Genomic DNA, 15,547 nt, shown 5'->3' on the forward strand with positions numbered 1-15,547 from the left:
CAACCAAAAAATCAAACATAATTAAAACACAATTATCACTTCTTCATGACATGTAATATGCATGGCTGATTATGAAAAAACAAATAAACAAAATTATAAGCGTATAATCGCAAATCAAAAGTGCAATATTTTGTACTTGGGTTTACCTCCCTCGAAACGAAGCAGCCGGGATACCGAACCCAGTCAGAGCGGGTGGGTGTGCACTCAAGTGTAACGGCTGGTTCATTAGCAGATGCCTCCTTCACGGCTCATTGTGTGTGTATATATAGAGATGTTGGGTTTTGTAAATACATGCTCATTTTTTGTGTATAACATTTTGCAATCAACAGACATCATAACATGTCATGTGTTCAAGTATCACACCTGCCTGTCTGTGTAATTACATAATGTGACAGAGACCGAACTCGGGCCATAAATCAATGCGTTTTGTTTATGGTGTATAGCCTGATTGGTGTTAAGTTCAAATTGCATGTGGTCAGTGATCGTGAGTTGTGTATTGAATATTGTCATTAGCAGACAGGCAGGCAGACACACAGGTGTCAATAAAACAAGACATTGAGTTTTGTCTGTGACAGCGACATATCTATATCACAGTTAGAAATTGTGTCAACGCTTAAATAATGACATTGCTTTTAAGCATCGAACTGAGAAAGTGACTCGGTAAGAAGAACGTGTGGTGAAATAGACAAATGAAATTATATAAACAGTTTATTTACTGTCATAACATATAAAAGCTCGCACCTGTGAGATATCAACAAAACATTATGAAAATAGCTCACACCAAAGCCTTCACCGAGTATTCACCAGACAGCCCGCTTCCAAGTTGCGCGAACCTATTTCACTGCGCACGTGCTATGAGCGCAGCCCAGCTGTTGAAACCCGTATTCCCCAGAAAAGTCTGGGGAAAATTAGTGAAACGTTTGAACTCCAATTTCGCGCGTTTTTTTTCATCGCGTTATTTTTCAACTTTATAAGTTGAATTTGCATTTTTGACGCTTTGTTTCAGTAAGTCCATACCGAAAGGTATCAGAATCTGCAAAGTTGTGTTTTACGTTGCATGTGACCTTTAAGAGAACTGCTTCTTTACTTGCCTCCTTATGGTTAGAAATGATGATCAATCTCTTCTACTTTATGAGCAAATCTGCAAATACACAGGTAACCATAGCAACAGGAAAAATTAGAAGAAACATATTGACAAAAGTGGAAAACTGAAACCTCTTTGAATATACAAACTCATGCTTGCAAATTTATATACACTGCATTACTTTTCATAAAATTTCAACTTTTTTGTGATTCCTTGTTCATATTAGATGATCTGAAACACAAAGTCTATACAATTGTATGCAAAATACTTAAAATGATCTGTTACAAAAATCGAAACCTGTATCTAAAAATACAAATTCAAACTGTTAATTGCAAAAGTATTTTTATACAGTGATTTATGTTACAGATTTCTCTAAAAATATGCATGTCTTAGGAATCAACTTAATCTTGCTACCAATCCATGGCTTTCAGTGATTTGATCGAAATGTATGTCGCCAGTAATGTCATCTTGTGCAGATGGTGCCCAGCTGGCAACAGTGAATTGGTTAAAATATAAAGTATCTACACATCCTAAATCTGTTAGCAGCACTTCTTCTTCTTGCTACTTCTGTGTCCGTCAAGTTTTATTGTCTGGGGGGCGTCTGCGGCTTTCTTCTGTTGCTCTTTCTTTGTCGACAAAACCAGGCGAGTAATGGCTAGGAACATCTGTAACAACAGGAGAGTTGGTTCATGCTTGTTTTGTTTGTTTGTTAGTTTGTTATTTGACGTCGCACTCAGCAATATTCCAGCCATATGGTGGCGATCTGTAAATAATCAAGTCTGGACCAGACAATCCAGTGATCAACATCATGAGCATCGATCTACGTAATTGAGACATGATGACATGTGTCAACCAAGTCAGCGAGCCTGACCACCTGATTCTGTTAGTCACCTCTTACGCTAGAAACAGCCATCAATAACATACCATAAGGGCGAGGAAATCTGTGCAAAGTTACTTATTGAGTGACGAAGATGACACTTCTGTAACAAATCCATGGTAATGTAACGACATGTACGGTTTGTTTGTTGTTTAATAACGCACTCTGCAATACTTCAGCAATATGGCGGCAGTCTGTAAATAACTAACATATGTTATATTTGGGATTACACTTTCTTAGTAAAGTATAGAGTAAGTAATATATGTTACATTTGACCACTTTCTAAAATGGCATTGTGTATTTGTAAATAACTAAGTTTAGTGAGTTTAGTTTTACGCTACACTCAGCAATATTCCAGCTATATGGCGGGTAAATAATTAAGCCTGGACCAGACAGATGAACAGCATAAGCATTGATCTACGGAATTGGGATACAATGACATTTGACAACGGGCCTCTTACCGCAAGCAGGGGTTACTGAAGATCAATTCTAACTGGATCTTCATGGGTGGGTTCAATTTTGTAAAAGGGGGCGTTGGGGTAGCCTAGTAGTTAAAGCGTTGGCTCGTCACGCCGAAGACCCGGGTTCGAATCCCCACATGGGCACAATGTGTGAAGCCCATTTCTGGTGTCCCCCCACCGCGATGTAGCTAGAATATTGCTAAAAGCGGCGTAAAACCAAAGTCAGTCAGTCAAGTTTGTTAAAATCAGATCCTGTACAGCCATGTGCTTCCTCTTTGTTTCAATGTCTGCATATGAAGTCGCATCGAGGTGAACTTATTTATCAACCAATCAGCAACAAGACTTTCACCTTTTAGACAAATTACCTAATGTCTGTATCGCGACAATGAATACCTTCATGGAGTTCCGAATGTAAACAAATGTACCTATGTCATATCATTCCAGGGATCTTTTAGCCAATTACTGTCTCCATCTAAACATGTCTACTATTGACTGATTGAAGGTATGTCTGTGTTATTCAGTTAAGGTTAAAACTGTGGAGCTGAGGTCACAATAACTGTAACCGTATCCTCTTAGAAAGCTGGCACCTAACTGGTTTATGAACTCACTCATCTATCAGTAGACTCGGTTGAATGTTCACTAAGGTGCTCAACACAACTATGATGGATGTGCCTTCAACCTTTTACATGAATCATAATGGCGATATCCCAGCAATATGACGAGTGATACCAGGAATGGGCTTCATATACTGTAGTCTGTGAATCCACACGCAGGATCAAACACAGGCCCTTGATGTGATGAACCTATACATTAACCACTAGACTACCCATCACATTACACGCAAAATATAGAGGACTAACAAGTTGTGAATATGTTTGATTTTTAACACCAGACTGGACACCCACCTCTTCAACATTTATGTTTTCCTTGGCACTCGTCTCGTACAGCTGAATACCCATCTGGTCTGCGAAGCGCTGAGCATCTTGGGTTAACACGACCTTTCTGTCAGGGTCATCGTCCTTGTTACCAACTGAAAACAAGGTTACCATGGTTACATGATATTTTCTTGGCACGAAGCATATCCATCATGTGGTTAAAGAGATTATCCCGAAGATGGACAGCTTCAGAGGCCAACGCCAGAGAATCAATCACAGGCTAAAGTCTGAAGGCTCTGTAGCTCCCCTGCCAATGAAGAGAGACACTAACTACTACAGATACAAAGGGCCAAACTAACACTAAATTCTAGCGACTTGTCATCAAGAGAAGAAACGTAAATTCAGTGTCTGCTGGCAGATTCAGCAAAAATCCTTCAAGATATTTACAAAGCAAGGAAATGTATCACAGTCAAATAAACACAGTACAGAAGCAGAAGTTTACCTGGCGTTTGAGTGCCTCTACCATCTACTTATATCATATTTCAAATATACACAAAAACTCATTACGTTTTTAATAAGATTGGCTGAATAATAGCCATAAAAAGCATTTCAGATATGGCTGTCACACTAATCATATTGGAAAACCAGATAGAACAAAGTCAGGTCTCCTGATTGGTGAGATGCTGCATCTGATAGTTCAACACCATTCTGCATGTGGTTTGTATGGAGATGTTTACAACAAACAATAAACATGTCACATATGTTATATTTGGGATTACACTTTCTTAGTAAAGTACAAATTCTAGTACTTTTTTAGTTGAGCCCCATCCGGGATTCGAACTCACACCCTCAGAGTCAGGTACCTAATCGCCAGCACACAAAGTCAGTCGCCTAACCCGCTCAGCTACCGCGACTTCCACAAAATGGAAGTCGGACAACTGGTAGTCTAGACTGCAGACTTTGTGTACCCCTCTGATAAGTGTTAATAGGCACGGCTAGGCGACTGACTTTGTGTGCTGGCGATTAGGTACCTGACTCTGAGGGTGTGAGTTCGAATCCCAGATGGGGCTCAACTCAAAAAGTACTAGAATTTGTACTTTACTAAGAAAGTGTAATCCCAAATATAACATATGTGACATTTGACCACTTCCTAAATGGCATTGTGTAATCAAACAAAAAACATAACGGTGGAAAAAGACGGGACACAACCCCTGATGACACAGACAAGTCTTATGTCATAGCTCCCTTTATACTTCACTTCAAAGCTCACCTAGAATCCTATTAACAACATCACAGTTCTGGTCAATCTCATGTAGCCATCTCTTGACATTTGCAAAAGATTCTCCGCTTGATACGTCGTAGACAACAATCACTCCATGTGTGCCTCGGTAGTATCTGAAACACAGCATGTGACATTGGACAAATTTTTGGCAGGTTTCACTGTCAATTTTACATAAATTTATTCACTGGTTGGATATCAATTTATCAGCAACCCAAACTGGACATCATCAGTTACCATGACAAGATCTCTCTCTGGTTGGATATCACCTTGAAGTTATTACAGCAACACCATCGAGGCCATTGTGACATCATCAGTTACCATGACAATCACAATATAATGACATCAGTTTGCTATATCACTGAAGCAATAGTATTCTGACATCATCAGTTACCATGACAATCACAATATAATGACATCAGTTTGCTATATCACTGAAGCAATAGTATTCTGACATCATCAGTTACCATGACAATCATAATATAATGACATCAGTTTGCTATATCACTGAAGCAATAGTATTCTGACAATAGTTACCATGACATCATGACATCAGTTTGCTATATCACTGAAGCAATAGTATTCTGACATCATCAGTTACCATGACAATCACAATATAATGACATCAGTTTGCTATATCACTGAAGCAATAGTATTCTGACATCATCAGTTACCATGACAATCACTAATATAATGACATCAGTGACATCAGTTTGCTATATCACTGAAGCAATAGTATTCTGACATCATCAGTTACCATGACAATCATAATATCATGACATCAGTTTGCTATATCACTGAAGCAATAGTATTCTGACATCATCAGTTACCATGACAATCATAATATAATGACATCAGTTTGCTATATCACTGAAGCAATAGTATTCTGACATCATCAGTTACCATGACAATCATAATATAATGACATCAGTTTGCTATATCACTGAAGCAATAGTATTCTGACATCATCAGTTACCATGACAATCACAATATAATGACATCACTATATCACTGAAGCAATAGTATTCTGACATCATCAGTTACCATGACAATCACAATATCATGACATCAGTTTGCTATATCATGAAGCAATAGTATTCTGACATCATCAGTTGACAATCACAATATCATGACATCAGTTTGCTATATCACTGAAGCAATAGTATTCTGACATCATCAGTTACCATGACAATCATAATATAATGACATCAGTTTGCTATATCACTGAAGCAATAGTATTCTGACATCATATGTTACCATGACAATCACAATATAATGACATCAGTTTGCTATATCACTGAAGCAATAGTATTCTGACATCATCAGTTACCATGACAATCACAATATCATGACATCAGTTTGCTATATCACTGAAGCAATAGTAATCTGACATCATCAGTTACCATGACAATCATAATATAATGACATCAGTTTGCTATATCACTGAAGCAATAGTATTCTGACATCATCAGTTACCATGACAATCATAATATAATGACATCAGTTTGCTATATCACTGAAGCAATAGTATTCTGACATCATCAGTTACCATGACAATCACAATATAATGACATCAGTTTGCTATATCACTGAAGCAATAGTATTCTGACATCAAATGTTGGCATGAGAATTATTTGGAAAAATAAACAACATGAAAATAGAGAAACTTTTAGTTGAGGCAATTTAAATCAAGTACATAACTGCAACAGCTGTTCAATGCTGGAAATAAACCGAGGAGTGGAGTGGACATAATAAGTTGTTCACTGGTCATGAGGGGGACATGGGTTGATATAACCTCTATGTTTGTATACGTTCAACATAGCCATAGACATGATAGAGGGTACATCAACCCATGGATCCCGAGGGACAAATGAATAACATACACCTCAATGATACTTTTGAACTGTTTGAAGCACGAGTATCAGGTCATAATAAGGAGTACCAGAGTTAGGCAAATTAGCCAATACCAACAACGACAGACAACAAATATTTTTTTTAGAGTTATCTCCCTTCCATTGATTTGCATTTGCAACACTTCAGTAAGTTCCGTACAACATACATGACTCAATTATTCAAGACAAAGGGTTACTAACACAAATACGATTATATACATCATTACTGAGGACCAAATGAATTCCCACAGTTCCCAGGATAGATTGAAAAAAATAGAAGAGCGCTCAGTCAATCAGAAAACGATATTTTATCAGGTAAGATAATATCTGCTGCAATATTGAAATAGAGGGATTCTACAAAATTGACCTTATAATGTCAGGGATAAACCATGCTCAGCAGCCTGTCAGCTATTTACAGAGAGTTACCACAACAATCTCCTCATTTCTGTCCTCAGTTTCAATCACATCACATTGACCAAAATAATTCCTTACAACCAAGTCATACCAAACATACTTGAGTCAAAGAACTAAGACAGCAAGATTCCTTACGTGGATGTAATGGTCCGGAACCTCTCCTGTCCTGCGGTATCCCAGATCTGAAGTTTGACCTTCTCCCCGTTGACATCCACGGTTCGTATCTTGAAGTCCACCCCGATGGTTGTGATGTACGTTCCTGAAGCAGTCACAATAGCATACCTCCATGTAGCTTCAGTTTCACAAGTGGAATATTCACTGACTTTATCCACTACATTCCACCATCACATTGGTGTACATCACTCTCTGATAGGATGACATCAAACAAGGCAGCAAGTCTGGTCGTCCTTTTCTGCTAGTCGCCTCGAGAGAAGCAAGGGTTGCTGGAGACCAATTATGATCTGGATCTTCACAGAGCAGCAACGAATCGACATAAATAAACACAAGGTGAAGAAGAAACATAGTTGATACAAACCCATGAAAAACAGCGACAATGCAAGTAAGAGCTTGTTAGGCTTGAAGAGTCAAAAGATTTTTGGCACTGACTGCTCATGGGTACAACTTGTGGAGCCATCTCTTGTGGTCTAGATTGAGATATTACTGCCCTAATGCAGCATGAAGACCAACAGACACTGAGAACCAACTACATCATATGGCCCTAATTACAATTCCTCTTGTCTAGAGATCTGTTCTATACCTACTGTTACCATCTCTCACAACTTTCATAAAAATGGTATGTCACGGAAGCGAACTTAGTATTTTGTTTATTACTCTCCAACTGCCTACAGTGTGATGACTCTCATTGTGACAGAGGTATTAGCATTGTGACATATTAATTGTAAACCATTATGACGTCATACATCTAGCTGTATTACACTAGTGTAATATTGCCATAAAATATTACACTGCAGCATTTCCACGGGCGACTAATAATATACAATTACTGACTTCTAGTGAGGTTGATCCGATGATTAGACATGCCCAAGGTCGATAATTCATTGGATCAACCTCACTAGACGTCAATCATTGTTTTATTAATATATAACAAAAGTACTGAATACCTGGTCTTCTGTGACATAAGAGAGACTCACATAAGCTGGAATAGGCTTATCGTCTGCCATTTTGATACAGACGGGACGTAACTCTAAACCAACACAGTCACAGGGACAAAGCGATGCACGCAGTGCGGAGTTCACAGCTGGAAGATCCCAAATCTAATTTCAGCCACGGGAGGTGCTTGGATTGTTACATCAACCTCCCGCGATGTGCCGAGGTTGTATATCAACATATTGCAACGTCGCGAGGTTGACATCGCTTAGCGTCAGAGCTGTCATGTGAGCAAGTGGGCCAATCGGAAGAGTGGACATCTACCAGTCATATAATAACTATTGTTACCATGAGAGTCTGACGGGTAGGTTGATGATTCAAATGTTTAGTTTGTATTTGTGAAAAGAAACAATTCCAGTACTTACCCGAGAAAGTATTATCAGCAAATCTCAGCAGCAAACTGCTCTTGCCAACACCTTAACAGAGAAGAGACATGATGAGAAGCTGACATGATAAACAGAGTTGCTGAAATACTCTCACTTCCATTTCCATAAAGTATTCAAAACAAATCACCACCACGGCTGAAAACAGGCACCATCTATACACAGACTCCACTACAGTGAAAGCTGTATGTCTTTTTTATTTTCAAAGGGACATGTATATTTTTCGTGAACTTATGTGACAAGTAACTCGTTAAGGTTAAAATGTCTCCCAGACACTAGGGAATAAGTACAAATATATTGTAAGTCAAATCTAGATAGATAGGGCAAGTCTAGATTGCCTCTGCTGAACCAGCTTCATTATGGGCTTAGTGTAAACATATTTTATTCAAAATAAACTGAACTAGGATCGGTAAACAAGCCGTAATGGCTTATTTGAATACCTCTCCATTTCATTGATACATGAATAAAATAAATATTAAATGATATGCAGCATGATAGGAAGGTGTCGTGCCGGGAAGGCTAAAATTTATTTTTCAGGTGTCCCGAGAAGTATAAAATTTATATTTCGGATTTCCTGGGAGAGCTAATTTCCAAGGGAGTAGTGAAGTACCGCCAAAGCTAAAGATACGGTGCCGGGAAGCATAATCCATGTCGGGAGTAGATAGATTATCTTCTTCGCTTGTTTAGAACTTTATTTAACAGTGGCATTTGTATTTCAGATGTATTTAATTATAGTGAGTGATTGAGTGAGTGAGTTTAGTTTTATGCCGCTTTTAGCAATATTCCAGCAATATCACGGAGGGGGACACAAGAATGGGCTTCACACATTGTACCCATGTGGGGAATTATTTAATTATAAAAACATTAGAATAATAGTCACAAGGCATAATCCATGAGTAGTTAGAATTCTTTTCAGAACATTGTTATAATAGAGTATTTATCTTCGTCGCTTGTTTAGAACATTATTAAGTGGCGTTTTCTATTGTATCATACAGTGGCAGTATCATAAATATAAGCTTATCTTTGGCAAAAACAAATCCAATGCAAACCACAAAATGTTTATTACGGCCTGTAAAAACTATAACAGAACTCTAGAACAGTCAAATAGAGCCTACAAAGGGTGAGGTGAGGTGAGGTGAAATTGGGTTTAACGTCGTGCTTGAGAATATTTCGCTCATATGACGACGTGCATGCGTGTGTATGTGTATGTGCAGCTGCTTGTACTAGCCCAGACTGAAGCAGGTTTTATAGTGCTAGCCCACTGAGATACCATGCCGAGTGAAGCATGAATACCCCACTCAGACACATTACACTGACTCCGAGCTGACAGGTCCTTGTTGTACCCATTAATGTCTAGCACCAGGCAGGGACCAACAAGTACCATATTTTAACGTCTTTTGGTATGACGCGGTCGGAGATTGAACCCGCGACCTTCCGCTCTCTGGGCGGACGTTCTAACCACTACACCACGGAGACGGTGTCTACAAAAGGCAATGTGCAGAATAAGTACGCTTGGCACAAAAATCTCATCCCAAAACATTTTGGAATATTTTAAAATCTTTCTAAGAAAAGCATAGTTATAATGTCAATGTTGAGTTGGTGAAGCTTTTTAACCATTTTAAAAGTATGAATGAGACTGATGAAAGCGATGATGTAAACATCGACATGTGTGAATTGAGTGAATGTGACATTAGATAATCCAATTACAGAAAGCGAAATAGCTCGTACTTGGTACTGTAAATTGTTTTATTGAGGAACAGCTGGGCATGTATATAAAATTATTAGCACTATTGTATGCAGATGACACTGTTTTGTTGTCGGAAAGTGCTGAAGATGTCATAACTGTAAACCACTTTGGCGTCATATGTTATTATTAAAAGTGATATCTTCGACGGGTGAGTAATAAACAAAGGCCAAGATAAGCTGCATATCCGGGTAAAATACGCATAGAAAATTTCCAATTACGCATTGAAAAATAATTGTTGTGTACCAATTACGCATTTAAAATGTTAGATATGCAAAAAAGTTTAAAACAAATGCATACGGAATATATTTATAAAAATCGCTTGCGTAATGAAAAAGACATCGATTGCTATCCAGTTGTACTGTTAGTATTGGACAAGTGTTGTACTATCAGTGTAGGATGAGTGATTTTTTTATGAAATCATTTCCATTATATTTATGTTGGTTTTGATTAAGTATGACATAAGGCAGGACATACCTGCTTAGTAAACTTACTCAATGACATAATACTTAGGTGAGTAAAATGACTGAAATACGCACATACCTGAAAGCAGTGGATAACGGAAAATGAAATACCCACTCAACATTCATAACACCCACTCCAAAAAAATACAGTGGGTACAGTACCCACATGAGGTAAATCTTATCTGGAGCTCTGATAAATGAGTATAATAATACAGAAATAAATCTTTCACCTTGTGTAAATAACTTTCTTTATACTTTTATATGTGCCAAAATCAAAGAGCGTCCACGTTAATCCTGTTTTCTTTGTAATTTGTCAGAGCCTCTGAGTAAGGCGTGCCGTGTGCGTTCAGCCATAACATGGCATTGCAAGTACCGCAAACGCTACGCTCATTGAACTGAGAATCGTCACGATTTTAGCCTTCCCAGCAATGAACCGATAGGAAAGCAAGCAACCTGCGTATTGAACATCATTAATCATTTATCAAACCTATGTGAATTTATCATTAAAGTATGGACAGATTTTAGTATAAAATAATTTATAAATTTATTTTTGTTTGGATTACCATTTGGGACAGAACTTAAATTATGATCAATCATTGTCAGCTTCATTTGGATTTTTCATATTTTAGATAGATATTTTTGTGATCAAATAACATTATTTCTTTCATTAAAGTATACACTAGTCTAATTCAGAAGAAAAATGGAGCAGCAGAAATATTTGTAAAAAATCCACTTAAAAGTCCACCTGACTGGAAACTATGGAGAGAGACTATACAAACAAAAATACTGATCAATACCTAGTATGTATTATTAACATGTCACTTAATGCCCAGTGGCTCCATCTGTGGCCATGTATGTATGTAAATCATCTCTACATGTCATACAACCAGATGGTTTTCACCGCTTTGACAGCAATCCCAGACAACAAGCTTGCATTTCATTTAACATAACTGTTTAACCCACGCATACAACCATGATGAGCCTTTTCATTCGCCTTGATAATAATATAGCCATTGTAATACATGCATCTTTCCTGCATTGTAAACATTCAAAAGTAAATTTTACAGATTAGCGTAGCTCTATTCTTTTGTGTCTGCATAACCATAACTTGCCTCAGTTGTTTTACCATGTTTATTGGTGAGATAAAATTGGGTCAATACGGTGCTCAAGATACATATTTTTCGATGAAGTAAGTTTCTTAAGCCGGTATTTGAAACTGCAAATTACTTCACTAAAAACACTTGTGCTCAGTCCTTTACAAAATGTTCAGCAAGTTCAAAATGAAATATTGCTAATTGTGGATAAACATGACAAACAAACACACCATGATACAGTATCAGCAGCGTGTCGCAAATAAACATGGTTAATTATAATAACGCTTGCAGTATGTTCTGAAGAAACCATGTGAATATTAGATTCTATCATTCAGATTGATAAGCATGATGAATAAAACTCCTCACCCAGTTTTTGTTGTTGAAAATTTTGAAGGGATATTCTTCCAGAACAAAATTGAAATAAATGTTTAGGGCATTCTAGATGACCATGGTTGGTTGGTTTGTTGTTTAACGTCGCATTCCGCAATATTCCAGCTATATGGCAGCGGTCTGTAAATAATCAAGTCTGGACCAGACAATCCAGTGATCAACATCATGATCGTCTCTCTATGCAATTGAGATACCATGACATGTGTCAACTGTTAGACGCCTCTTACGACAAGCATGGGTTACTGAAGACCAATTCTAACCCGTATCTTCACAGGTAGCCATGGTAGCGGGTAACAATCATCAGTGTCCTAGAATACGACCAATCTGAACCCCTGCCAATTATTGAGAGGGAACTTATTGAACTTAGACTACATCCACGCTGACAACAGCAAGGTGAGATTTCAGCTTCATGACATCGACACTTCACCGGTCTGGCCACATCTCTAAATCAGAACCAGACAATCCAGTGATAGACAACGTGAGCATCAATTAAATAAGTTGTGATGTACTGACATGCAACCAAGTCACCGATTCATTCTTGTCACTTTCTATAACAAACACAGATTGCTGGGGATTATATTCTTACAGGAATCTCCACTGGACTTACAAGGTTGTATCTTGACAGTTGCAGAGAACACAAGTACCCCAAGATCTGTTCATTATCTACAACTACTGCTATGTTATGAATCAAATATCAGGCAACAGGTTCCTGTTTAAAGAATATTGGGATACAATGACAGGCAAATCTACATGATCAACCAAGTCAGCAAACTTGACCACTGAGACATACATTAAGCCAAAGGATTTCAGCCCAGACGTAATTCTGATTGATCAGCATCATTGACTGCTACGTCAATGGTGTCAAGGACACAGATTATAGTTACAGCAGCAAGGGAGATGTGTTTGGTTTAGTTGCCTTTTTTCCTTCCCAGTACAGACAGAAAATGTTACGCTTGAAACTGCATGCAAGAAGTGGACAGGTTTGGAAGTGGGAGTGAAATGATGTGGGGCGCCATTTCCCATACCGACAGAACGGTCTTGGTCCATGTCCCTGGCAATTTAAAGACACAACGTTACAATGTTACACAGAAGAAATTCTTCGACCACACGTCCTTCCCATAATGCAACAAGCAAATCATGTTATTTTTCAACTCGATGCTTTTAATCAATGTCTGCAATCACGTCAGCAACAGCAACGGAACCTCCTGCAGTTGGATTAAGCAATGCAGGAACAGTGGGCAAACAGTTTGTAATCTGAGTGGCTCCATGGGGCGATGAAGCCAGGCAGTTCTGGACTCTCCTAGAGGTCACACAAGATAATGACAACAGATTACCTGCACACGTGTGCCATGATGACAATGACATGTACCAACTTTGAACAACTTATCATGATCTGTTGATGTGTATATAATACATAAAGTGGACATCTGAAAACCATTTTTGAGTTTCCATCTTTGCACAGAAAATGTATTGTATTGAACATAGTAAGGAAGTGGAGTATTGAGATATGATATGTAAAGAAAAACAATCACTTCGGTCACATCAAGGCACTTCTACTTCTTTCTGTTACAAGCATTATGATTTTTATGAACAAAAACATGTCGGAAAATGACAAAGGATAAACAGAAAAAGTTACATCCTTACACTTATAGATCATGTTCATGATGATGGATATGACATTAGAATAAAAGACAACTTAGAAGTGAACCCATCTTGTGTTGACCTGCTGCATTTGGTTTTATTTTCATATAAACACACTGTCATATGAGACACATTTCATCCAGTCCATTCAGCTTGATAGTGCTCAGAGGAGCAATGGTGACCTTCATGAAACCAGGTGCATGTCAACTGTATAAATATTTAACTCACATGACATGCACCATAACAATAAGGTCCTAACATGTTCACAACATAACACCGAAATTAAATACTCAAGGTTATAAGATCATAGTTGACAGTGAAAGACTAAATCGTGATTGACTATAGTTCCAAACAGAGATGATATGGAAATCCACATTCTTAACACCATGAATATATGAATACAGTGGTACATTTCCAACAAAGTTTGACAACTCCCAGAGAAAACGAAAGCTGTATTCAATTACATATTCATTACAAATTTACAAACTGTATACCATACTACAAAAAGCCATTTCTTTAATAAGTGACAGCAGCTGTATTTATATTCAGAACTGGTATTAAGTTTATCTATGTGTGAATCATTTTAAATAATAGAATATTCGGTTATTATGACTTCTGAGTCATAACTGCATAACTAAAGAAATTAGCATGTATATACTCCATAAACTTCCGCTATTTCCTGTGATATGAGCTGTCACATTTTGTGTAACAATCGATTTTGGCATGAGTTTGCGAGAACACACACTTCTTTTCAACAGAATACATTACGCCTCGTAGGATCTATCAAATAAAACAGTGCCTTGCGAAAAAAGATATGCTCAGTGTTATTTGATAGAAACTCCAGTACTCCCGGCATTCGACAACACGGTGGAGCCAAGAGCTGTCTCGAGTGAAAATCACGAAACCCACAACTTCAATTATATCAATAAAGACGCTTCATTTAATGATCTTTAACTTTGAAAAGAAGAAAATCGACGTACCACTGTCACCAATAATTAGTAGTTTGAATAGGTGATCGTATTCCCTGGCCATTTTGTGAAATTATTATCGACAAATTTCTCCAGGAAGTTATCTACAGGGGTGGTAAACGGAAGTTGTTTCATAGTATGTATGCGCATGACTCATAAATTAAATACTATTTGCTTTCAACAAGTTATCAATAGCTCTTGGATAGTTTTAGCGACATCTGCCGACCGTTGTGTTAAAAAATCAATCAGTGTAATTTAAAATAGATCACGGGTTTGTAAGTTTGTGTTTTTGAAAGTAAACAGACGAACTGCAAATCCCAAAAGACAAAATTGAGGATAAGCTAGATAGGTAGCTTATTAGTCATAGAGATAGATCACACACACCGAGATCCCAGACTTGGTTACACCCTTAGTTCATTAATAGGTACGAAGTCCAAAATATTTTATATACTCATGGAACAACAACACCGCCGCCCCCAACACACACCACCACCACCCCAACTCATACCTAATTACGCGAATCTAATACACATTATTTGGTTGTTTGGTTGTTTATTAAAATTTGCGTTTAGTTTAACTCGACCATTTGCCATACTCCAGCCTCTTCTTTAAGAGGCATTTAGATGCTGTGTGATTAAGAGGAACACTTTTTATGGTTAGACATCAACATCAAACGCCTCAACCCGACGATCAACAGAGATCAAGATACGATCACCTAATCAAGGCTAACCAAGAACAACCCTTCCCCATCCTTTGTCCATCTGGCTTCAATCATCTCTGTATAACAAAAAGTCTCATTATGTCCTCACACATA

General features: G+C 37.8%; 1 protein-coding gene across 1 annotated transcript; it reads right to left on the reverse strand.

Annotated features, from left to right (window-relative positions):
• Positions 1–1,413: 1,413 nt before the first annotated feature.
• LOC124266054 (ras-related protein Rab-35-like) lies at positions 1,414–14,870 on the reverse strand. The gene is made up of 6 exons (XM_046700869.1): positions 14,746–14,870; positions 8,415–8,465; positions 7,018–7,141; positions 4,568–4,692; positions 3,328–3,452; positions 1,414–1,749 (listed from the first exon to the last, which is right to left on the reverse strand). Exons 1-6 carry the CDS (start codon positions 14,795–14,797, stop codon positions 1,624–1,626), a joined length of 603 nt encoding a protein of 200 aa, XP_046556825.1. The 5' UTR covers positions 14,798–14,870; the 3' UTR covers positions 1,414–1,623.
• Positions 14,871–15,547: the final 677 nt, after the last annotated feature.

This window comes from Haliotis rubra, unplaced genomic scaffold, assembly GCF_003918875.1.
Source record: "Haliotis rubra isolate DU_JTF1 unplaced genomic scaffold, ASM391887v1 Scf123, whole genome shotgun sequence".
Taxonomy (NCBI): Eukaryota; Metazoa; Mollusca; class Gastropoda; order Lepetellida; family Haliotidae; genus Haliotis; species Haliotis rubra.

Coding starts and splice junctions, on each gene's coding strand:
- LOC124266054 (XM_046700869.1), bottom strand. CDS start 14,797: ATGGCCAGGGAATACGATCACCTATTCAAACTACTAATTATTGGTGAC. Junction 7,142..8,414: donor TGCTGATAATACTTTCTCGG/GTAAGTACTGGA, acceptor TGACTGCTTCAG/GAACGTACATCACAACCATC. Junction 4,693..7,017: donor TTCCGGACCATTACATCCAC/GTAAGGAATCTT, acceptor GCTGTGTTTCAG/ATACTACCGAGGCACACATG.